This window comes from Lipophrys pholis (assembly GCF_963383615.2).
Source record: "Lipophrys pholis genome assembly, chromosome: 1".
Classification (NCBI taxonomy): domain Eukaryota; kingdom Metazoa; phylum Chordata; class Actinopteri; order Blenniiformes; family Blenniidae; genus Lipophrys; species Lipophrys pholis.
Genome location: NC_137635.1, coordinates 16,613,986 through 16,640,177, shown reverse-complemented (window position 1 = coordinate 16,640,177; position 26,192 = coordinate 16,613,986). Strand labels below are relative to the sequence as shown.

The 26,192-nt window shown below is 42.8% G+C and overlaps 1 protein-coding gene across 1 annotated transcript in view; it reads left to right on the top strand.

The window, feature by feature from the left end:
- cacna1g (calcium channel, voltage-dependent, T type, alpha 1G subunit) overlaps positions 1-26,192 on the top strand; it is a gene marked incomplete at its 5' end in the record, with an annotated part of 255,553 nt that overhangs the window by 127,900 nt on the left and 101,461 nt on the right. Inside the window, 5 exons of the mRNA XM_080471574.1 lie at positions 8,080-8,239; positions 11,701-11,995; positions 12,587-12,679; positions 12,821-13,721; positions 14,476-14,876. Of these exons, the coding sequence (XP_080327700.1) occupies positions 8,080-8,239; positions 11,701-11,995; positions 12,587-12,679; positions 12,821-13,721; positions 14,476-14,876 (1,850 nt within the window). The remainder of the gene's footprint in view (positions 1-8,079; positions 8,240-11,700; positions 11,996-12,586; positions 12,680-12,820; positions 13,722-14,475; positions 14,877-26,192) is intronic.

Below are 26,192 nucleotides of genomic sequence, written 5' to 3'. Positions count from 1 at the left end.
TCATTGAATGAAATTTCAAATCCCCATGTCACTAAAATGCTAAAAAGTGTTTTCTTCAAGTGATTACGATGAGTTTCTCTAAGATGCAATTCAGGTAAGGAAATGTAGGGTAAAGCTTTGTAACGGTAGCTAAGTTGTGCCTGGTCAGGCAAAGAGATTTAGTCAATGAAATTGATGGATATTTACATCCTAATACCTGCCAATTTTTTTAAATGTGAGCTAAGGTGTCATTATGATAGTTCAGGCAAAAACTGATTCATTTGATTTATTACGTTTACCAGAATCGAAGCTCAAGTATTTGTCAAAGCATGATTCATAAATAAGACCTGAGACCACATCGGTGATTTGTGATCTCGTGCTAGAAAAAGTCATGAAAATAGAATACTAATGGTTTCTCAGTCTTCTGTCCCCTTCATGTATCTGTGTTTGGATTACATGGCGGGTTCACTCCGAGGGTTTAGAGCAATCTCGGGGATGTCTTGTCATCTCCCTCTGGAGTCTCTGACACGCGGCTAGTTACCATCCACTCCGAGCAAATCAGGAGAGACGCAGGTGTACTCTGGCCCTCGCCTCCGAAAGCCCATTAGTTCACAGTACACGGATTACAAAGCTGGCCGGGCCGGGGCTGGTCCTGGACAGGAGAGCAGAGGAAACAGACCTAATCTGCCTGCTAACAGATGGCTCCCCGATCACACACAGCAACCCGCCTGCCAGCCATGTTGGAATGGAGTGGCCGCCCACGGCGAGGTTGGAGAGGCCGCGCAGGCGGAGGAGGAGATGATTGTTATTGAATATGAAATGTCGATCGCTTGGAATGAGCACGTTATTCGGGTCGGGGGAGGGGGGCTCGGAAGGATTGATTCTCTTATCTGGGAGATAAAAAGAGCTTCTTTTTAAGATATTCATCTTTGTCTGCACTGCTGAATGAAAACGTGTCCTTGTGTGCAGCACCTGTCTAGATGATGTATTGTTTGATGCAGTGGTTGATAACCTGAAGATAACGCTCAAACAAAACTCATTTTGGGGACCACAAATATTGTACACCCTTCATACCCTCCATTAAATTACTTCCGGTCTGACATCACTCTAGTTCCTGATATTCCTTCTTTTTTTTTTTTGCCTGATCATTGTGTGATGAGGTACAGTCAGTGAGAATATGAGTATTGAATCCAAACTTTTGCACCTTTAAACATCTTGTTATTCTACATAATCATGTAACTGGGCGTTCGAATGTTATACTCAAATGACTGACCCGTTTCTTTGGAAATTTGGTCATCAACTTTGTTTTCTTCTTTAACTCTATAGTCTCCAAAAGATAAAATGTATCACCATTCAGAGCCAAGAAGCAGGCAGATTTGAACAAGAAACTGAAAGAAAAACACATTTTCACACTCGCAGGCAAGTAAAAACTCTGGCAGCCAAGCCTCTATTTAAAAACCAAAATAAATTAGGTGTAGGAAAAGATCATACTTGGCTCCAGTGACTGCATTAGATAAATAAACAATGTTATTTCACTTAAGTTTGCTAAAGCTGCACATGGTCTCCCTTCATTGCTACAGTCAAAAGTACAATGGCAACTTAGAGGGGATCATAACACTTAAGGCCAATTCATCAAAAGTTCAGACACTCGTGGGTCTTGCCGAATAAACAACGTCATTTTCTCGGGCCAGTTCCTTCTTTCACAAGACATTTTGTTCATCTGTGCCAACTGTCCGGGCCGAAGTATCTTTTCGAAGTTCTCCAGTGTGGGCCGCAAACTCTTGTGTGATTGGTCAGATTTTTATTTGTTTACATTTGCATTCTGCCACAAGTCCGCGACAGGGCTGTTCGTTTTGTACTCACGCACTGCCGAGTACAGCACGCACACGTTCCAGCTCGCTAGTGAGTGTATCAGTCATATTCTAATCATGTTTAGCATGTGGCCTCACTACTGTTTTGAGCCCCGAAGCTGGTTTAGCATGTAGCGCCGATGGGAGTTTCCGCGATGCCCCTGAACGCATCACTCGGGGCTCTCAGCTCCTGCAGTTAAAATCATTAAAACCAGACCAGCATTGCAGCCCAGACTCAAACTTTCTTCTGTTACTGAAACAGTTCAGCTAAATGTATTTCTGAAAGCATTTGAAGTGAGAATTAAGCTGTGCAGTTGAGAAGTTAAAACCACGCCTGTTGTGAGGGGGCGTGGCCTGCGAGTTTGCCCAGCTTCTCAGAGTACGAACTCTCCTACTGAACAAAAAAAATAATAAATGTATCAGCAGCTGGTTGATGTCAGCAGCCGGACATTTTTCATGAGCAGGATGATGAGCACCGTCACACTCGAGCTTTTGTAAGATCATTTTTCCTGTCTGCATGCGGGCAGCTTGTCGGAGGTGTGTCGCATAAAGTGCCGTATTCTCTCCTCGCGAGTCGGCTCTAATCCCAGCCGCCCGCCGGCATCTCAGACACAACTCAGCATGTTAAGCCCTGAAGGGCAATCCCAGGAAGAGGAGGCTCTCCGTTTACCTTGTGTGACCCAAGGGGGTCGAAAGGTTGCTCATGCGTCTCCTCCACAATGTCTGAGCCTTTTTTCCTGTTCAGTAACAGCGAGCGGGATCAGGACTTTGTAACGTCCGGGCGATAATTTCAAACGAGGCCAGATTTCACCACATGGTTTCATTTTTACTTCCCTCCATGCACTGGATGGCTTTTAAAGAGCCGTAATCTGTTGTTTTCGTAGCACAGCTCTGGATAACTTCATCACAGTATGCTTGGGGGAGCTGTACGGAGGTGTTTTTTCGAGGCCTTCGTTTATCTGCTGCGCTTATACACACTGGAAAGCTCTTTTTGAATACAGAGCATCATTTGACGCTCATTACACAAATTGAAAGAATTCTGACACAGCAACAACAAATGTCACTCAAGAGTTTATTTTTTCCCCTCTGCTGCTGTCACAATCCTAAATCCAGCTGGCTTTTCGTGTCTCTTGGATCTTTTCTTTTGAGGGGAAGACGGCTGCGATAAACACACAGCCAAAACAGATGCATTCTATCATCACCTGTCGCTCATTCACCCGTCCTTTGGTAGTACCTTCTCCCTCCTGCTCCCGTCGTGTCCCACCGTCGTCTGCCTCTCCCGGCTGAATTTGTATCATTTGTTCTCCCGATCAGAAAGAGTTTGCGAACACCCCCTGTTATTTGTTTTTCACCCTCTATCTGTGAAGCGCTTCACTACATCGATGCCCACCCACATGAGGAAGAAATTTTACTCGGAAGCGATTTCCTGATGCAATTTGCACCCCAGATGGCACAATATACATGAAAGGTGTTTTAAATGAAGCGCACAGCTTCTTTTGTTGACTTTAAGCACATTTTTGGCTTTATTTAAAGTGACAATTCCAAACCCAACAAGATTTCAATGGAGGCCATGGCAACACTTTACTGTTCAACATCCCTAAAATGTCTCAACAATGCTTTAAACGAGCCATGATTTCTGTAAAAGATTAAAAGGGATAAATAAAGAAGTTAAATTAATACAATTTTTAATGGTTATAATGTTCTAAATGTGCATTTTCACATTTTTATTCGATCAACTCCATCTATCAATAATTAACTCTTAAGCTGCTGCTCATCCACTTTTGACTTTGTTGAATAGAACAGAAACATTCAATGATTACTTTCACGCTTTGTGAGGAAATACCCAAGGTTACAACATTATTGGTCATTTTCATTCAAATGCCACTTCAATGCACCCCCAGACGCTGTTCATTCTTCAAAGTTTGGACTCACTTAAACCGACTGAAAATTTAGTGCTTGGCTTTTGGAAAACCATGTCGAAAATTGTTTCATTGAATTCAACCTAAGAGGACATAGACCAGAATTTCACAAGGCTCACTTTTGTGAAAACATTTCGCAGACCCAGCTTCTTCTTTTTAAATAAAAATGCATAACTGTTAACCACAAGTAATCCCAGTGACGCAGAGAAACATCAGTGCTTGCTCAACAGCACAGCACTGCCACTTTTCTCATTACATACAATCTCATATACAATCCACATTTGCTCAAGTTAGCAGTTTTTTTGGGGGCTTTTTTTTTGCACTGATCTCCTGCCTCACTGGTTTGTCTCCATCAAGAGCAGTGATTGCTCTCCTACTGTGCTTCCGCCTGCTCCTCCCACATAGTAAACATTTGAGATTATGATCACCAAGTCACTGTTCATTGATTGCTGACGTTTGAGTGGCTCGGTCCACTGATTGCATCCGGCATGTTCCTCATGTGTCTGAGTCTAAAGTGTTGTTCTCATACATCAGAACACCATATTTTGAGAAGACCAAAAAATGTTCTTGACCTATTTCCTCAAAAAAAACAACAACAACTGTCTTAGATTTGGATTAACCTAATTATGACCACTTACTTTGCCAACATTGACATTGCTATTGTGACAGTAACTTGAGTGACAGTGTTGCATGCGGGCTGTTTAGTCTCCAAGGCGACATTGACAGTACAAGGTCCAGTTTGTCCTTAGGCTTGGTTACATTAGGAAAATAACTTCATTAAACTTCACTATGAGCCTGTCCACACAAGAACGCTGTGTCATGTAAACGCATAGTTGGTTTTTTTGCTGATCATCCACACAGCATGGTATTTTCAGATCGGATCGGCTTTGAGGTGCATTTGTTGGAAAACGATGATGCCAGGGCCGACGTGGTGATATAACTCAATGATGCTAGTCAATTGGCACTAACATTAGACTTAGGTAAGTTAAACAATGATGACATTTATTGGCTCAGTAATCATGAAACGGTCTCATTCAAAATTGCTGAAAGCTGTATTCTCGTTTGCTCTGTAGTGTGTGTGTGTGTGTGTGTGTGTTCAATGAAGATCTAACGCTACCTGGATAGATTTAAACGCGTTGGTCTTATCGGTTGGGATTGATGAGGGGAATGGGGTAATGGATCTTTTGGTGGGATAAACGGCTGGCAACACCGCAGTTCTGAGATGTCTCAGTCGTCTCTTTCTCTGACTCGCCACTGAACCCAGCTCGCTTCAGATTCAAATCTCTCCACACATCTCTATGCCAGAGAAAAACAAAACAATCAGAACATGAAGCTCACAACAGATGTGGTTCCTCATGCTTGTTTCTAGCTCGTTACGTGTTTCTAGCTCGTTCCACATGCCTTCTCATGTAATGACTTCAGGAAGTATTAGAAGCGTGAAATTCAGCCATACAGAGTGGGTTCGCCCCCTCTGGTCTGCCAGGGTATTACACCCTCTATCTCAGTTCAATTGGATTTAGTGACTACCTATTTCACATGAGTTGGACCTGCATCTGTAAGGTTCTTTTCCTGGTGTGAGTGACTCGAGGAAAAGCCTGATAACTTCTTTTGTTTTCACCTGCAAATAAAGCATGAATTCCTCATCATTGATCACGACTTGCTCTCAAAAGATATATTTTTTTCTTAGTTTATTAAGTGCTCTGCTTCCCTTCATTACTTGTGACAAATTGAAATCAATTGTGACTTCCCACCATTGAAAAGTGCAGTGCAGTACACTGATATGCAAATTGTTACAAGTCATTTCCAATTTCATAACTGGTAGCTATTGTAATATAAAGGAAATGTTCCCCAGAGTTTTCTAATCTTTTCGTGACCACTTCACCAGGCGAGCCTGAACTGCACTCTGATTTAAATGAGGGCCGTGATAACCCCTCTGTGAGGCACAAGCCGACATCGTCATAGGGGGAAATTATGCTTTTGATGCTCTGCAAAATTGCGCTCTTTGAGCTTCTACAAAGAAGTCACATCAAACCGAGCCTCCAGCTTTGGACTGCCGAGCTTGTTCGGCTCACACTCAGTCAGGTCATGGTTTGCATAGCACTCACCAGGCAAACTCCAATTTTATAAAAAAAAAAAAAAGTTCAAATCAGAAGAAAAATAATGACCGCCAGGTCTTTTTAAACTCTCTCAAAGGAACAAAGATAGCTTTGGATTCCCTATGTCTGGGTTTATTCAATCCTCTTTCTCTTGCGGTTTGCTCATTTTCTTGGTTGTCGTCGGTTTAACAATCGAGCTCTCCCAGACGGGGGTTCGACGTGACACCAAGGGTTCCCCAGAAAACCCCCTGATCAGAAGATGATACTTATCACAAATAAGTTAAAACACTGTAAATTACAGATTGAGTAAGAGAGAAAGAAGGAACCATCAGACAGAGAGGGAGACTGAGGCAGAGGGGTAAATGGCATGAGCAAGTGGATGGATGGATGGATGGATGGATGGATGGATGGGTAGATGTCGATAGAGAGATAGAAAGAATTGGATGGACGAATAGCCTAAAAGCAATGTGAATATAAGTCTAAAATCTGTGCTGCAACAAGCAGAGGAACACAGCCAGATTTAGCAGAGGGAGTGTGTAGGCGGTAGGAAGTGTGTGTTGTCAGAAAGTTGAGGGAACACTGTCCAGAGCAGACAGAATCAAAGATGTACTGCTTGAAAGGCGGAAAAAAACATTTATTTATTTTTTCTTACCGTGGCTTTAATTCAGAACACACGGCAGGAGTCTTGTCGACACCTCTCACCAACTGCGAAGAAATCACTGTACTTCCGTCTGACTCAGGACTCTCGTGTCTCCAACCCAAATGTATTTTTCATCATCTCATTCATGTGCAAAATGATGTTGATAAGCACACCGACACGGTACACAACAAACAGGCTTTTTGTTGCTGGTACTAAAAACTCCTTCGACTTGCAGTGTCGACTGCGTAAGCATTTTATGCAGCTGCATCAGAATCATTGTCTGGGGTTGTATTTCTTACATATCATGAATCACAGATGTTGGGTTGATTAATGCCACTCGCAACCAGCAAAAATAATCCCACACAGATATGCCACTGATTATCTTGTCTTGCTATATATGTGTGCCACTTTGAAAAGGCTTTTCTGAGTTTTGTCTTCCATCGGCAGATGCCACTGTCATGCAGACATGCCGGTGATGTGTTAATTTAGGTTTCGTTTCAATGGTTTGCCACTGATTTCCCACTGGCACTTGGCTACTCTTGCACCCTCGTATGCCTTTACTAATTTGGATGTGTCATTATTTTAATCCGCATGACAGAGCTGTGCTGCATTTGGCTCGTCTGCGATTTTGAAATGCCACATGCCACTTCCACACAGGTATTTTGGTTGCGCGCCAATCTGGTTAAAATGCCATATGTGTAATTCCCTAACAATCTTTATCAGAGCTCATTTTGTGTGTGCTAATGGTGTTTGACAACAGTCTGCCACGTCATTGTGTCACTTTTAAATGGCTTTACCAGTATCACAGCACATGCAAATTGATGGGATACAATATTGTTGACTTCCTAATATGCAGTTTTTAACTTTTTATTAACTATGTGGATCTTACAGACGTGATTATTTATTTACGTTTAATTGTGAATATGTGAAGTTGTACACTTGTACACAACATCTACATACATTACCAATATGGACATATATCAAAAAGCTGGTACTGATTGTTTGTGGATTTGTGCCCCCACTGCTTTGTTGGCAAGTTGATCAAGTTAATTTCCAAGAACCTGGCTGCCGGCAGACACTTCCCTTGACAAATTGATACACCGAATCACTTATGTGTGTTAAGAGCCAGGCCCAGTTTTGTTTACAAGTTACCCCACAGCCCTGCTCTTCATCTGTTAACGATGAATGGCCGTGTTTTGGCAGACCATCATTAAGCTGTGCTTGAGCGATATAAAACATGAAACACAAAGAGGCTATAATTACCAGAGAGTGGCATGTAGAAGGGTTTCATTTCAAACATTGATCATTATCATTTCATTTTTATTAAACTGTATAACAAGTTATAGCGTCTGCTGGCAAGTGTACTTGATCAAATGAAACGTTGCATTGCTGTGAATGTGTTGCAGTAGGTGGATGGGGAAAAAATGAGAATTACTTGATCAGTGTATTGAATAAAACTGTTTAATTTGGCCCCTGTGATGTATTCTGCAGTACTTCATGTACTTTATTTTTCAATTCAAATGGCAGAGTGGAATGAGTCCACACAATGCATGTAAACGGTAAGGTTTTGACAGGGTCCTTGTGTCTTGTTTCAGGTATGCGTATCCTCGTGACACTGCTGCTGGACACCCTGCCTATGCTGGGTAACGTGCTGCTGCTCTGCTTCTTCGTCTTCTTCATATTTGGCATCGTGGGCGTCCAGCTGTGGGCCGGCCTTCTCCGAAACCGCTGCTTCGTCGAAGACAACTTCTCCTTGTGAGTCCATGTTCTTTCTTCCGCCACGTGCTTTGCTCTTCATATTTTCACCTCTGTGCGATCATACTTTCAATGCTTTTCAAACTGGAGCAATTGCGTCCCAAATCACAAACGCCATCCTCTATTGACTTTGACTTTCTCGACATTGACTGCAATGCATCTCCGCAACTACTACCTTTCATGCTCCAGAGTTTCAGTGTGTATGGTTGTGTGTAGAGTGGATGTAAGGGGACCTATTTATAGAAATGTAATGCAGAATATGAAAACCTGACAGGGGCTTCTATAAGAACTACTTAATGTTTTTAAGCTTTGGAGGTACTGCGTTATGGTTGAAAGACGGACAACATTTAAATAACACTAACTCCTGGATGCTACCTCATTCTACCACAGGCCAAAACCTTGCAATAAAGGCTTCATGAAGATGATCACATGAACAGACAAGCGTTATCATATTTCGCTTTGCTGCTGGTATATTAAAGCTATCAGTGTTATTCAAGGGTCCCCAAAGAAAGGACATCTTACATCTCAAAGTGGCATCCTCTCAATAAACATCAAATGCTGGTAAATAATGCTGAAATATATCTCAAGGGCCTCAGTTGATCCAAGTCCATAGTTTTTGCACCCATGCAGCTTCTGTTCCAATGTCAACCCGACTTTCAAAGGTAACAAAGTCAGTATGCGACAGTTCATTGATGACAATTCTGCAAAATTTCTTCTGTTGAACTTGTGTACACTCACACACCGCAATCAAAAAGTTCTATGTCCATGAGCATTTCCAATTATAGTTTAGCGCTCACTATCGCATTCAATAATTGTCTTGTTTAAAAGTGGCCCCAGCATTTTGTTTTTCCATATGCATCCAATGGTCTCTTCTTCAAACATGCCAAGCACCATCTGCAACATCGACTTCATCAATATGGTGACACTCCATGTTGAATTCCTTTTGAGAAACGTCGCGTCATTGCTCGGCGCCAACTCCTGCGAGTGTTGGGGTCAGGGTTTGTGGTGTGACTGGAAAATCTGTGTCTAACCATTGCACTTTGGTTGGAGCGCCCAAGTGCAATTGTACCACAATTCATGTTTCCGAGCAGATGTCACTGGAGGCTACAGGAGGGCTTGATAACACTTCAATTCATCAGAAGAAAATACATCAATCCCAGAGTAAATGATAACGATGCTTCTGGTTGCAGTGCTGATGCGCTTTTTCTACTTAGCACTCTGAGGGGCTATCTTTCATGAAAGCATCGCCAATATCTCAGCTCGGGTCTTGCGTTGTGTCCACTACTCTTAATAAATTTGTTTAAAAAAAAAAAACGGTGATGTCTTTGAAATTTTCACTATTGGCTTGGTGGTCCTTTTTCCAAAGATGTGGACCACACGAAGAACGAACAAACCTCAGAACATGATAAAATATGATCTTTTGCATTGGGTGCAAAAATGCAGAAACAACAGTCAATGTATTTGTTCAAGTTTTTTTGGGTTTTTTTTTCAACACTGCTCTTGCCTGTAAGAAATATATAATTAGTTTATATTATTAAGTCTTTATATTTATATATTGTCTTCCAATTGTGTACTGGTATAATGTAATGGCCATGTTCTTCATATTGCAACATTTAAATAAATCTAGACATTTTACTATGATTTGGGTTTCTGAACCTTTCTTTCACAGTTTGATTCTCAAAAGGTTCAGGCCCAACCAAGGCTTACGATGACTGTTCCATTCCGAGTAGCAGTAAACAGCAACCAGAAATTCCACCTCATCAGAACGACGACTTTCCACATAAAGTGCTTTTATCCCCTATTGATGCAGATCCTTGTCCTCAACAAATCATATTGATCTTTTGACGTCCTCACAGCAACAGGATTTATTACTTTATTATTTTCTTAACACAGCTGTGACAAATAACACACATAAGATTAGAAACCGGTCAACAGGAGGTCAAGGTAAATTCAGGGGAGTGAACCCTGACCCAAAGCCAGAAAATCAATGAGGTTAGCGATTATGGAGTCTCATCACAGTGATGAATGGGGCAGAGACAGGCCCCAGAATAATGAGAAAGACCCTGTGTGGCCAGTGGTATATAGAAAACGGGCACCCATGACTTATTCATGTTCCCCGTTGTCATACTGGCTTCATTACTCTCTATAGGATTTATGACACCTCACAGCTGTAATTTCACTTCATGCATAATGGCTTTGGTGAACGCGCATATTTTTCGTGATACTCGTCAATTTTTTAGACGTGTCTCAGAACGTCCGTACCTCTGAATTAGATGGATTGCGTATAAGCTCTGTCCAAAGACATGATCATATCTGTTTTAGTGTCGCCTGCTATTTCTCTCCAACTGAGATTACCGATATATAATTCAGTGCCTTAGCAACAGCCGTTAACTGTTCACTGGGGTAACAGTGAGCCCTCTACTGAAAATGTCAAGAATATTTGACAGTAGCCAATGGGACCAACATCCATTGTGGCATACATTATCAGGGTGTGATAAATCAAACACACTCAACTTTTTCGGACCAGTGAGTGCTCTTGTAGATCATCTCCAAGTGTGAAATAGCTTTTAAGAACGTATATACAAGAGGGTGTGAAGTGGTCCTGAAGTGGTCCTGAAGTGGGACGAGTCTGGTCCCCTTAAAATATGTGACAGAACATTGAAAAAGAAGGAAAAAAAAAAAAACACCAGCGGTGCGCATCGATGGATACACTAGATATTACGCAATCAGTAGACACACACTGGTTATTCCAGATTGCTCTGCAGCAGATTTGCCAAAAGGTGTTCCAGCAGGCAAATACGTTCATGAATCTAAATCTCTCAGTGCACACAGGGGTCTCGCCTAGTATTTTCTCTCTGGATATCTTATCATAATTAAAGCTGCCTTCAGTGATGAGTTCCCACTATCTGTTGGTGATGACTAGTAAAATCCGGTGCTGTTTTATTTTTTTTTTACATCACACAGCTGTACAGCAAAGCGCAGTGTTTAAATGTGCTAGAGAAATAGATTCGATCTATATTTAAGTAATAATGAAAAATTCTTGCATGTGCCCCTAAATTCAAAGGCAGGGTTAGTGGGTCGAAGAAAAATTGTGATCTATCTTTTGTGGTTCAACTTGTCAACAGAAGCAGACTGTTACGGAACAATTACCAGACAGAGAAAGTTCCCTGACGCAAGATGCAAACTCGCCTTTCTTTTTGGAAAGAGACAAAATATTTCACTTTTCCAATCCAAAGCAATTTTGAGCCAGATGTTGTTTTTAGTGGCTTTAAAATGGTCCTATAAATAATGTGATTGTGAATGTCAGCCGTACAGTATTGTTTGCTGTTTCACTCTGACGTACTACCACCAACAGGCAGTTTGGTAGTACTCTCCAGTTTTACGATTCTTCCCGTCAGTTTGCAGAACACCTTAAGCTCTTGACGAACTATTAACTTTTTTTTTTCTCTTCCTCAATCAAGTCCTCTTTCTGTGGAGCTGGGAAAATACTACCACACTGAAAACGACGATGAGAATCCCTTCATCTGCTCTCAACCCCGAGAGAACGGCATGAGGGACTGTGGCTCCATTCCGAAGCTGTACGAGGAAGGGGTCCTGCAGTGCAACCTGGACATGTACTCCTACAACAGCACCGACAACACCACCTGCGTCAACTGGAACCAGTACTACACTAACTGCTCCGCTGGTTCGATCAACCCTTTCAAGGGAGCCATCAACTTTGACAATATCTGCTTTGCCTGGATCGCCATCTTTCAGGTTGGTCACACTGACCGTGAGCTACACAGAAAAAAAACTGTTCGATTGCATGACAGTAGATTGAATCAACTTTTTTTTATTTTGAAAGAGAGAGGGAGAACAAACAGTAAAGCTTAGCCAATGTGCAATCCAGTGATACAAAGTGGAGTCGTAAAATGAGAGAGGGATCGTAATTGCCCCAGCGACGGTTGCATCAAAGAAATAGGGCTTACGGGATTAGCAGGTCAACGCTGTCACACCAGCAGAATAGAGGCTAATTTTTTTTCCTCACCATTTGTTTGCTATCTTCACATCATTTCAACTGCCTTTTGTTGGGAGTCTTCATTCATCGCTGTCGTAGCTAAGGGGGGTAATTTTAGACAAAGAAAGACAGATTGGGGATGAGTTCTCCCATAAGTCTAGCTTCGGCTCCGGTTAGCCTGTGTGGGCTAAAGCAGACAAGAGGAATGTTGGGGATTAGTCTTTTGCTGAGCTCTGATATTCTGAACACCCTCTTTTACTTCCCATTTTTAATCTTACTTGGCTAAGCTCCTATTTTTCTATTCTCTGATCTGTCCTTTTTGTCTTACTGTACTTAATGTCTGTTTTTAGGTGATTACTCTGGAAGGCTGGGTGGACATTATGTACTTTGTGATGGACGCGCACTCCTTCTACAACTTCATCTACTTCATCCTGCTCATCATTGTAAGTGCCACTTCATGGTGCCAATCACCGGGTGCTTATGGTGACGGCACAAGTCGATCCACCGGTGGGACATGGCGTTTGAATGTCCTTTAAGAGTGTGTGAATAACAGTATAATCAACCTTTTATTTCCTTGTCCTCAGATTGGCTCCTTTTTCATGATCAACCTGTGCCTGGTTGTCATTGCAACTCAATTCTCCGAGACCAAGCAGAGGGAGAGTCAGCTCATGAAGGAACAGCGGGTGCGTTTCATGTCCAATGCCAGCACTTTGGCCTCCCTCTCCGAACCGGGCTCCTGCTACGACGAGTTGCTCAAATACCTGGTCCACATCATTCGTAAAGGGGCCAGACAGGTGGCTCATGTCTGCAGGTTCTTGGCCCGTCGCGCAGGTCTGAATATTGCCGCATCGCCCCCAGCGTCAGATCCCCAACGCAGCCAGAGCCAGAGGAGGAGGAGGAAGTCCTCCCGCCAAGGGTCTGTGTCAGCTCATCATATGGTGCACCATCATCACCATCACCACCATCACTACCATCTAGGGAACGGTAGTGTGAGGGGTGCAGGGAGTATCAGATGCCTTGAGGGGAGGGATGTCGAAGTGGGGGCTCTTAACAACACTGGAGGAACTGTTGTGGCAACCACTGCCAGTGGGCATCTGGCTTTGGCTCCACCGTCTTCTATAGCAGTAGCGACATCCGATGCAAACCTTGCAACTCTGTCCAATCCTGCTGCAGGAGCAGATTCATCCTCCTTACGCAGCGTTTTCAATACAGAAATCCTTCGTTGTAGTCCTTCGCCCACCAACCCCGGCTCTTACTCACTGGCTCCAGCATCTGCGTCCAGGGTCATGAAGAGGAACTCAGTCCCCTTTGCTGCCCCGGGGCCCAAAAACTACCCCACCCTACAGGCTCGAGCCTTGGCAGAATCCAGACGGGGAAGCGTTGCAACCAGCACCCTTACAAGTATGAACTTCAACCTAAATCTCAATATCCCCCCTGTACCCCTGGAGAGACGGCCGTCCAGTCTCGTGGACACGCACAATACAGGTAAGACTCACAACAAACAATCAGTACTGCACTCACAAACATAAATGCAATCAGAGGCTTGATTTTCTGGTTTAATGACTTACAATGTTTTGTAATAGATGTGTCAGGTTGTTTGGTTCACTAATCTGAGTGAATGGCTGGAAAGCAAACAAGGGCTTGAAAATAATGAGAATATCTTATTCACTTAGGATCAGTCTTTGATTTCCATATTGATGCTGAAGCAAATGAAGTGACACTCAAGTGAAAGTGCTTCTTTTTTGTCCAATCACTTATTTGGCACAGCATGGAATCAATCTGCTGTGATGGAGCTTTAAACTTATAACGCAGGACATAGCAGGGCTTTTTTTCCATGACAGACAGAGCACTAATTACAGTCAATAAACGTTAATCCCTAATGACTGAGCTTCAGCCAGCACTGTTTACCTCTGGCCAACTTCTGAGAGGCAATAAGCTGAGCAAAATTCAAGCCCGGTTTGTTCAGGTTGTACAGCGCGGGGAGGAGTTGGCCAGCAGCCAGACAGGCCTCAGCACAGAGACGAGACATTAGCCACACTTTACATGCACTCTGCCCATCAACATCACACACTCCATCACCCATGCAACCTTCTGGAAATGTTAGTATTCGTAACAGATCATTTATGTTCTATTGGATTTGACTCTTTGTCCAATATTTTGCAATTCATCACAAGTCTGCTGTGTCGTACCTTTTCTGCTGTGTCAGTTGCTCTCTCTGACCTCCCTGACTCGTCTGCAGCTCAGCTCTCCCGCCAGCTGTCGGCCCGCGAGCTCAGCACCACCAGCAGCGCCATGGACACGGCCACTTTGACACTGGACCCAGAGAACTGCCCCTACTGCGCAAAGGCCCTGGCCAACGAGTCAGAGGGCGGCACAGACGGCAACGAGACGCCTGGCGACTCAGACAGCGAAGGCGTTTATGAATTCACCCAGGACCTCCACCACAGGGACCGCAGGGACAGCAGGCAGCCCAGGAGGAAGCACCGGAGGCTGGGGAAGACTGCCGCGAAGGTGGTTCACTTCTGGAGGCTCGTGTGTGACACTTTCCGTAAGATCGTGGACAGCAAGTACTTTGGCCGCGGGATTATGATCGCCATCCTCATCAACACCATGAGCATGGGAATCGAGTACCATGAGCAGGTTAGTGAGCATGGGTCGTCTACTACTGAATGTCACACAGCAGGAACAAACTGTCATTCATAATAGACGCGAAGATGAGGCCCAATGAAACTTACATGTCCTCTGTGTCGCTCTGTGCCATTGTGTTAGCAAACAATGCTCCCACAGGCCCAACTGGAATTCCTGATGTGCCTTTCTGGTCTATTGTTTACACGAGCATAATTGCTGCTACGTCAGAGGGAAATCAGACAGAGAGGGAGTACAAAAATAAAACAGAGTACAGAAAGAGAGAAAAAGCAACAGGGGTGATTTAACGGGTGGGGAAGGCCTGGCAACATTTGACACAGATTTTCTCGTTCTTCCATTATCAATTTGTTTTCGAGTTCTATATTTGGTTCTCTTTGATCCTATTTACACCTGATATTGCCATGCAATCCAACCTATATTGCCTAAGCTTATCTGGGATACCAAAATCACATTTATGGTGTAAATGCATGTAGCATGTCAAGAAAAGATCGGGATGTCCATCCATGTTCACCTTCTCATGCTGCCTCAAGCTGTTTGTCTTTGAAATGGTTGTTGAAAAGCACAGTTTCTACACTAGTGTTACTTTTGTTAATGTGGAAAGAAGTATTTGTTGACAGCGTCATTGAGCTAAATTGCTATTTGTCAAGCAATGAATTTCCAGGGCCAATGGGCAGGATAAAAGAGTGTAATCTGTCCATTTTGTTATGGAGTTAATGTTCCTTAGCTTTGAAAAGTTGCGAAGAGTATTAGAATGTTAGAGTAGTGTGAGAGTAAAATCACTTGAATGTTGCTGGTCACCTTAACGTACACCTGTTGTGTATGCATATAACAAACTGTGAATGCAGAACACCAATTTACTTACTTACGGTTTCTAATATGACATTTGCTCTGTGGTTTTCTTTTACCTCCAGCATGCCCTCATATCCCATGGGGATGATTTCACAGTGGTACTACTTTGAGTTGCTCATGCAGTTATTTTCCCTCGCTCGTTACATTTTTACCATGAGCACAGAGTCTACATATCCTCAACGGTTGATGCGATGTAGGACTTCCTGCATGGCTCAATCTGCTCTCTGCAATCTGGCTTGACTGAATGCGGCGTGAGTTAAAAATAAGCAACAGTCACATTTTTTTTGCTGAGTCATTTCTGGAATGTTTCTGTAACACTCCGCATCTGGTGAAATTAAAAACACTTGAGTGAAGTGACACCCCCCCCCCCCCCTCCCCCCGAGAGGCATAATTCAGAATCCAGAGTGCAATCCAGCCAAATCCAATGCGTTCAGTGATGATCTCCATTACCATGTCTTGGCTGACCCCAAACAACTATCGGCACCAAAACACGCTGGATCGATACAACCGTGATAACAGATCTGTCAACACACGACAGTTTTTACAATGTCTTGATGTGAAACATCAGTCTGGAGAAAAGTCGGGATGATCAAATGCATTTGTACTCTCTCCAGTCTTTTTCGGACAGTTAAGGTGTAATGAAACTGATTGGCCTTTACAAAAGCTTGACACCTCCGTTAAGGAGATACATGAGACCTCCCAAACAAGTGATGATTGGTTGTTTTTGTTTTGCGCAGCACGACCTCTGGGAAGATAGGAGATCATTCCGTTCTTGATCAGCCTCCTTCTTACTCTGCTCCACACGATTAAGTGGAGAAACTCTTACCTTGAGAGTCTCCGAAACTTGGAATCCAAGTATGTTGCAAACTTAGAAACCTCTGGCATGAAAAAAAAAAGGTTGCCAGTGAACGTAACACAAGCCCCAGTTACATTTCCTACTAATGGTATTTGGCAAAGCAAAATACTAGTATATTCGGCTTGTGAGACACAGGGCTATTGTTGCTGAAAGGTTTCAGGATAGTTTGCCTGAAATGCCCCTTTCCTTACATCCTGTCAAGTCAGATGTCCCGGTGAATTCCCTCCAACGTTCACAACATGACTTTTAAATAGTGCTAATATCCAAAATGTGTGCTGTTTATTTCTCTCTCTGATGTTGTCGTCATTATCTTTTTGTTTCACAAAGAACAGAAAAGGGTTTGCCAAGCTCAGGTTTCAATGTCAAGGTACACGTTGTCTTTGATTCTATTGTCTTGGGTGATGTTTTTGGCAAAGCGCGAGTCCACGTAAAGTTATATAATTCTTACAAAATAGATGACACAAGCAATGTTTGGTGTGTGTGTGTGTGTGTGTGTGTGTGTGTGTGTGTGTGTGTGTATGTATATGTATGGTAGTAGGATTAAACCCAGCCAGGTTTTACGGGGTTACTTTTGGTCTCTGACCCAGTGCCTATAAACAGATCCAGATGCCAACATGCACAACACACAAACACTCACAGACACACATTCTCACTTGGAGGGAGGAGGGTTCGCAGCTCTCCACTTCCCACCTTTCTTCTTCCCCCCCCCCCCCCCCAAAACCTTTTTTCCCCTGGCATTCTTGTACTTCTCTTTGACTTTCACCATTTGCTAGTTTCTTTTCTTTATGTCTGACCCGGCCCTAGTTTACGCAGCATTTTCAGGTGAAAATAGAAAACTCGTTGCATGTTGTTGTCCGTTTACGCAACAAGGGCACTCCGAAGTCGCTGGAAACGCAGCTTCTTGAAGACAGCTGTCAAAGTGGAACTTTTCCGACTCCGTCTCTGAGGAAACGGGGCAAAACACAACTTTTCGGAAACCCTCCTGGCTCAGTCTTTGTGTAGATTGTGGAAAAAAAATGACTTTTCTGAAACTCTTCTGCTGTTCACGGCCGAGGTGATTAGTTCTTCTGCACATGGACAATAACAACAATGGTGGCCTCCAGAGTTGCTTGACCCTGAGTCGATATACTCGAGCGTAACCGGATTTTTAAAAGAAACAAAAGCTTCCACAAGTTGCCATTCACGTTAAGTACATCATTTTCAGCATTTCTGCCTCCTCCTTGTAAACAGGCGGTATTTTCAAAACTTTGCCACCACCAGACGCAAAACCTTTCCCAGACGAAAACGCGAAAACGATGCATTTTCACTTGAAAAGTCGGGTAAGTGGAGCCTCACTTACTCATCTCCCTCTACACACCCTTTCCTCTCTCACCTCCCTCTCTCCCTCCTCGGCTCTTGGCCCTCATTTTTAAGTGCCTGTATCCCTCCAGTCTCCAGACAGGCTGCCGAAAACTTCAGTGAGACGCTTCATTGATTCCAAGCTCCATCGACATCGAATAGACACAAGGATCACTAAGCCTCTGATGTCTCTGTAACTCGGCCCATATGGAGCAGGGGCAGGGATTTAGTTTCCATACATTTCCTCGCCAAGTTTTCTCTGAGAGTTTCGCACAAAGTATGTCCCCGTTTTGAGTGTCACTCTTATACTGTAAGTAAAAATATTTTAAAGAAAAGAAGTCAAAAAGGCTGAAAGCAGCGATCATAATCATACCCTGTCTAAAGCTGTCTAATGCTGCCTGGAAGATGTTATGTGGTGCCCGGTCGAAAACCAACTGTGCTTTTGGCTTCAGGACTCAGTTAACGAGTTACCTCTCGTAAAAGTATTGATATAACTTATTACTGACCATAAGAACTATCAAAATACTTAGTATAGTAACTGTAACATAAAACTTTACTTTTTTCAAATGAGCCTGATTTAATCCTGTGCAGATAGCTCTATTATTGTTGTGTTGCTATGATACATTAGATGAGCTCTCAGCACTCCGTGGATCAGTTTCATGTGATATAATTTACTCATAAAATCAGCTGAAATTACATCATAGAAGAGAATTTTAGATCTTTATAATTTTCTAAAACCAAAAAATTATTTATAAAAACGAAGCGTATCGAGCTCTCTGATAGATTATCTAAGATTTATTTTATTTATTTATCTGTTTATCAATTTCCATGTCATTGTTGCACTGCCTGCTCGACGTGCCTTTTAAATTTCCCTCTGAAGACAAATCATTTTCTCGGTCTGAATCCAAATTTCCCCCCCAAAAAAAGTTTCCACAGAGACAAAGCCTAAGCATTTTCAAAATCTTCCACCTTGGGAGCCGTTTTCAAAAGGTTTTTTTTTTTTCAATTTTATTTCTGTGGATCTGAGCACCGATGTGTAACTGTTCCTTCAAAATGCAATCACATTTTTCTGCTTTCCTTTGAAAATGTTGTCATGTAAACAGGACCTAAGTCACCTTTTGGTAACGCTAAAGCTAAAAGTCCGCTCTGTGGTTCGTTGCGACTAAAACTATTGGTGTTACACGAGTGTTTGTGGTGTTTCCCTGCAGTATGTCTTCATATAAACTTTAGAGTCTCACATAGCACTACTGCACCTCCTTCTGTACTTTCTCCTTGTGAGTTTTTCTCCCATAACCCACACTAAAGAGAAAACGTACTGCATCTAGTTAGTTATCGTGCCGTGATGTATACCTTTTAAATTATTGATATAAAAGTCTTCCAAGCTGCTGTGAGCTCACAGTTTTCACTCTGAAGTATGTTGTTTGCTTGTTTAACGGGAAAAAGTTTTCCGGATCCATAGTGACACGTTGGCCTCGTACATACACCATGTTTAGGTGGAAACGAAAAAAAAAAGATGCTCCATATGGACGAATTGTAAGCCTACAAACATATTGACTGCGATTAGCAGCCTTCGTGGCGCTAATTAGATCTTCTCGTCGACGTAGTGCCAGAATCAGCTTTTCATGAGGGACAGAATGTGTTGGCCGCCTCGATTTTTGCAATCGCAGACATATATGACATGGTAACAGGCGCTGTCTTCGTCCTGCTTCCCCGGTTGTAAATGCAACGTGATCCAGACCAAAAAAAATAAAGAAAGAAATAACTTCTGCCAGTTAGAAATATTAACTATAATGCCCGGCGTTTTGTCGTTCATTCATCATCCATCGTTCCTCCGTCTTGTGCTGCGGATGTATCGCAAGATGTCATAAACGTTGCCATCAACCTATAATCTGGATCATCTGCTGAGTTCGAGTCGGTGTTTGTCGAGTAGGGAAGCGGCGCCTGTGAGAAACTGTGTCTTCAGTTAAGTTGAGTGTGACAGCCTATTGATCAAGGTGACCTGTTTTCTAACCCCCCTCCTGCTCTCGTACACACACACACACACACACACACACACACACACACACACACACACACACACACACACACACACACACACACACACACACACACACACACAGAGTGGATGGGGCATTATGTATCATTCAGCTGCAAATCAGGTTGCGCAGCTCTGACTGCGTCTCAAGCAAGACTTCATGAAGAAATAAACAACCTCTCTGATGAATAATTGACGAGGAGACAAACACCCACAAAGTAGACTCTTTACTCAAAGTGAATCAAACTAAAAGCACAACCTATTTGTAAAGACCAATCACCATCTCTGCTGGAAATAATTACCCTTAATGTGCTTATCCATCATGAATGAAGGTAATTATCAAAAGAATGGGTCTATCTGCGGCTAAATGTTTGAATTTGTGTTGATTGCGCTAAAGGTTGTAAGTGATTCCTAAAGATATGTGAAAGCATATTTTGCAACATGAAGACATTTCACAGCTCATCAATCCTTTTAAGTTTCTACCAGTCATGCAAGTAACTGGTAAAGAAAAAGAAGCGAGGGGGTTCGGACACAGGTAGAGAGATACATATCCAAACAGAGCGAAAAGGGGAGTGAATATTGAACTGACTTTTGTGAGGTACAGACAAAAACATTACTCTAAACGAAGACTACTGCCAACTTCCACCCTCACGGTGACTCAGCTTGCCTTTTTTGGTTCTTCATTAGGTAAATGTTTCGGATAGTACATGAGTCTTGGCACTATTTTTGCTACAATTCCATCTCGGCGCAGGGTTCCAGCAAACTCGGCCAAAACTAATGGGTGACCCGAAAACACGGCGGACTACTGGCCATTCATCATTGTAAGATGAACTTGCGCCCTCTTTGTACAAGCAGATCCATCATGCGAAGGAGACTTTCCCAAATTCTACTGTCTGTTTGAGGCATCTTGTGTAGAAGTACGAGCTGCCGTCACCGTTTCCTGGAATACAGCTCGTCTTCATGTCGTGACGAAAAGAACTGCGCACCGAGAATCAATAGCAGCTCCTTTTGATAACACAAATCATCTCATTTCAAACAGCATTGCCATGAGAACAAACTTCACTGAAGTTAGTATTCATCCATTGGAAATACAGACCCGTGAAGTGAGCACAGTTTAACTCGGGGTGAGCGTAGTCCAATTTCCAAAGAGCACATTTGGCCTTATCTCGAGATTAAAAGATACTCAAAGATGTCTTGGAATTTCAATGTATTGGATATATATACCTGCTCTGTATGAATAGGAACTAATAACTCTGTTTAACCAACCGCACAAATTCAAATTGGCTTCCTCGAGGCTATATTTTATGTTATCTAAAATCATCTACCACCAATCAATGATATACAAATAACTTAGACATTTCTAGAATAAAGTATTAATCGAAATAATCGCTTTTCTCTGTAGAAAATGAAATCACAACGTGTTTCCGTGAGGACGGACTATGTTTTCAGTGCTATATAAATGTAAATATTTTCTGAAATGAAAATGCAAAAACAATGTGTTTTACCTTGAACCGTTGTTGTGTGAACAGGGCCTCCGCTCCCACCTGGTGATGCAAATGAACTCAGATAAATCGTTTTTTTCTTCTGTTTGGTGGATAGCAGGCATTCTCACATTCAGTTTGAACAGTTCACTACATAGAAACAGGCCAGAAATGTGTTTGCGTCAGCTCGACGCTTCGGCACAAATCAAATTAAGGTCCCTATTCATTTTCCATCTTTTCCTCACAGAATATTTACTTGTTTCCGTGATTAAATACGAAGACGTATTCCGTTCGGCGGTGAGCTGTAAATTGTGGTCCGGCAATAATGACTATTGACTATTTTTTTCTCAAGACGTCGAGCAGGAAGACAGCTTGCGCTGCACTCCACGTATACATACTGACCTCTCACATAAATAAACTGGCCTCTTGAGTATACGACCCACTACAGATGCTGTATATCCGCACGTGTCCTTCAGACAAAGATATGTTACCGTTCAATCTGCAGCTACGGGGCCTCAACCCCCCCACCCCACCCCCCCACCCCACCCCCCCACCGCCGTCCATGACACATAACAGAGACCCCCAATCTGCTTTCTGTCTCTTAAACACACACTTACAGTTCCACGTGCTCGCTTTCAGAGAGGGGCCAGCTCCACAGAGGCGAACGTGTTGCTTAGACGGGGGGGATAAAAGCTGATCAAACAGTGTTGGATGGGGATGGGATGAGTGCGAGGACGCCGGAGGTGATGATGTAGGAGGAGGTGGAGGAGCGGAGAGTAAGGAGAGGGCGTCTGCTTTATCTCCCCGTGCAGTTTAAGACCGTTACCATTTATGGCGGAGCTGATAGAATAGTTGCTGGTCTGCCAACTATGTGTCACAGCCCATAGTCTATTTACTCGGGAAGGTCAACCTCTCTCTCCCTCTCTCTCTCTCTCTCTCTCTCTTGCTTTACATAAGAAACTTCCCCTGGTCTTTATGGCCACAGAGGCAGCCCATCACTCTCCTCAGCTTGTCCTGTCAGTCTCTGCGCTCCCTTGATGAATGACCCTGCTGCCAAAATAGTTTGAGTACAAGTCAAGATGCATGTAAAAGATTCAAGCATCCAGGGAATAACAGGGTGAAATTCATTGTTTCCTGTTCTTTGGAAGGGGATTAGCCCAACTGTTGTAATGGAAGCGTGCGATTACTGACGACTGATTCGGCGTGTGCAGCTATTACACAAGAACAAAGTCACCTTTGGGTAGCCCCCGTTAGGTTTCCCAGAGGCGACGGTTTGACTTGTATTAACCCCAAAAGCAATTCCCTTGAATACGAGCGTTCGCGCACACAGCCACTCTTTGACCTTGTGAGGAGTGGCGGTGCGTGTCGGCTTCAGCTCGCAGCGTGTGCGTTTGATAAGTTTCTTTCTCACTTCCTGGCTGAGGACAAAGAGGAGTGCGGAGGATTTCGGGTCAAGAGCTGGAGGTTGACGCTGAATCTGGAATTCCACTCGCTGCATTTGTGAATGTTTAAAAGCTGAAAAGTTGCAATTTTGCTAGTTGAAGAAATTGCCATTGGCCCTGGTTTGAGATTAGAATAATGCAAGTGCAGCTGAGCTTTTGAATTTTAGGAGAGATGGGAAAACGAGACGTAAGATGGCTGTAGGCAAACATAAAAGTTGACTCAGAACACACAGTACAGTAGAACCATGTACGGCAGAGGACGTGAAGTCTCCTTATCTCCTTACATTGTTAAATAGAAAATACACAGCTCAGCCAAGACATTTTGATGGGTGATGCGGTTAACACTCATCGAGTCTTTATCATGGCATCTGTCGGTGAGGTGAAGAACGGTGACGATTGAGCCAGAGCCTCTCTACAACTGCATCTCTAGATAGAGGCTCACAGTCTGGATCGGTCAGTAACGATCAAGAGTGGTGAGGATGGCCAAAGCACATAGTGCTGTACAGTCAGCTGGGCCAAATTTTCAGGATCTGCTACTAACATGGTGCCAGTGATTATTGCTTTTGCCACTGGATGGCCCATCACTGCCCAATTAATGAAAAAAAAAAAAAAAACTGTGAATGGATAATCGCAGCCTTCGTAGGAAATTAAAAGCACGTTAATGAATTTTCTAAATGAATTAAGTTCAATTCAACTTTACTTATATAACAACAAATACAAGAGTCATTTATTGGTGCTGTTTACAGAGAGAACCCCAACAAATCCACACGAGCAAGCATAAGCAACTGGGACCTCTTAATCTCTAAAGAAATTAAAAATAAAGCTTAAAACATAACATACAGTAATCGTAGCTACAACTCTATTGATTCAAGGAGGTGGTTCTTATTGCTGTCATTCAGATTTTCATCTTAGTCTTATATTGTCTAAAGCGTGCTTATATTTAACCTCAAATATCGAGTTGGAAATTTATAACATTAAATGATTATAAAGCAAGACATGCTTCCTTTCTATAGCTGTGGGTTCACAATACAACACGAGGATTTATTATTTGCTTCTGCGCCATCAAATCCTTCTCGCCATTCTTCCTGCTCCCACCGCAAACAATATGTATTCAGCTTCCCTCCTGCACTACCGGAAGAATTTGATGTCGGCACCTGAAGACCCCGGCCTCCCTCCAAGGCAAGCCAAAGGAAAATGTTTTATTCTAAATTGTACAAGGGTGAAACGGAGAAGGCAAAGCAACGGCTCCTAATCCCGGTTCAGCAAATGAGGGCGACTCAAAAGGGTGGAATCAATGAAGTGATCTAATGAGCGATTCAGCTATTTCCTAGTTCACTGGGATGTCAAATACCATGCTGCCCATATTTAGTGAGTTCTGGTCTGTTGCTCCGGAGCAGCAGCCGCCTCTTCGTCCCTTCCACATTGTCCCCCGTAAGAGCTGGATGCCGCTTTGTGTTTGCTGGCTTCGGAGAGCAGCTGCTTGGGCAGAATATGTTTACATCTCGATCAAGTATTGTCAGGGTGTCGGGATGATGAGGTGGAGAAGCAAACAGAAACGTGTGCACGTCTAGAAATGAAGAAGATGGCATGTAAGAAGTAGCAACAATAGGTTAAAAAGATCACATCAAAAACAACAGATGTGCGGGAGGAGGCAAACGGCCAGGAGTCTTTTCATCAGTTTCCTGTTGATAAGAAAACAGTCTGGAACTTAAAATAAAAGTACAGGCAACCATCAGGGAATTAAATCAGCATAAATTACTGATAGAGGTGTAAATTCAAAAAATTTCTTTTGGCAAAGAATATCTTCTTTCATATGAAGATTGGAGATTGCATTCTTGCTGGGCAGTTTAAGCATCCAATTAAAGTCTGTTTTTTTTTTTTGCAGGATATACACACAAATTGATCAAATTTCTAAACATCTCAAGTGAAATCTGTTTTTGTGACAGAGCTATCTATCGATAATTGACATTTCTCAATATATCATTTTTTTTCACTCATTTTCATCATCCTTTCATCTCCAAACCTGCGGAAAAAAAGAACCCGCAAAATTGAGACGTCCCTCCTCTACCTCCATCAAAAATCACCCCCTTAAGGTTTGCATTCATTATTTGAACTACAAAGGCGCAGTGTCTCATCTGCTTTTGTCCCGCAGCAGTAGAATTACCTACCATTACCTGCTGATGAGTTGTTAAACAAATAAGGGTTTTGTTTTGCAGTTTTACTGTGAAATGTTCTGTAAATGAGTTAAGGTTTAAAATGGGCTTTCCAAATCATTCTCCCTGTGCACTTTTTTACTTGATATACTGTAAGTGCCAGTATGGACTTCCTAATGAATCAGATGTCCTCAGTCTGGGGTGTATCAGATTAATGCTGATGATGTATTTTGTTGTCGCCTATCCAAGAGAATACTCTAATCAACACACACACACACACACTGTTCTTTATGTCTTATTGAGACAATACATTGACTTACAGACTGTGGACGTCCCTAACTGGAACCATAAACCACGTCTCCATCTCAGAATATATTGAATTCCCTCCTAGTGACCTCCTTTTTTTTGTCCCCAGGGTGACATGAGTTCTCGTGAGTTACTGTGTAATCAGGTTAAGATCCCCACCAGAATGGGCGAAACACACACACACACACACACACACACACACACACACACACACACACACACACCAGCGATAGATGACCACCTATCGACTGAACATGTTCTGTCAGCTCTTACATGAAACCGAACCCTCAAAGAAGAGCGATGGGCCTCAGCTGACATAAATCCTTAAAACTAAATGTATCATGAGGCCTAAAATCATGACCTTACTTTCAGAAGTTTGACTAATATGAAGACCGCTGATGATCTCCACAAATCTGGACACCACACTCTTGCCCCCACAGCATTTGAAGTGAAATTGGTATGGTTTTTGCATTTTCCTTTCATTAACGTTTTGAAAATTATGCCCGTTTACACTGAACTGGTGGAAACACTGAAAAAATATAGTGTGCATGCCAGGCCACAAGTTGGCGCACGTGTGCATAGAGAACAATAAGCTTTATAGTAATTAACAATAGTGAGTACACTGACTGTAAACTATAAAACTATCATGTCTGCATGCTAAGCAGCATCATTTCAGAAAAGTTGCATTTTCCTCAGTTTACATGGAGTTGGAGCATTTTTGAAAAGGGACATTTTGAACCCAAAATGCCACTAAAGTTTTCCCTTTTCACGTGAAAATATTGTCATGTAATCTTGGCCTCGATCAAACACACACATAAATTCATCTCGCGTCCCTCGTGAGTTCATGTGT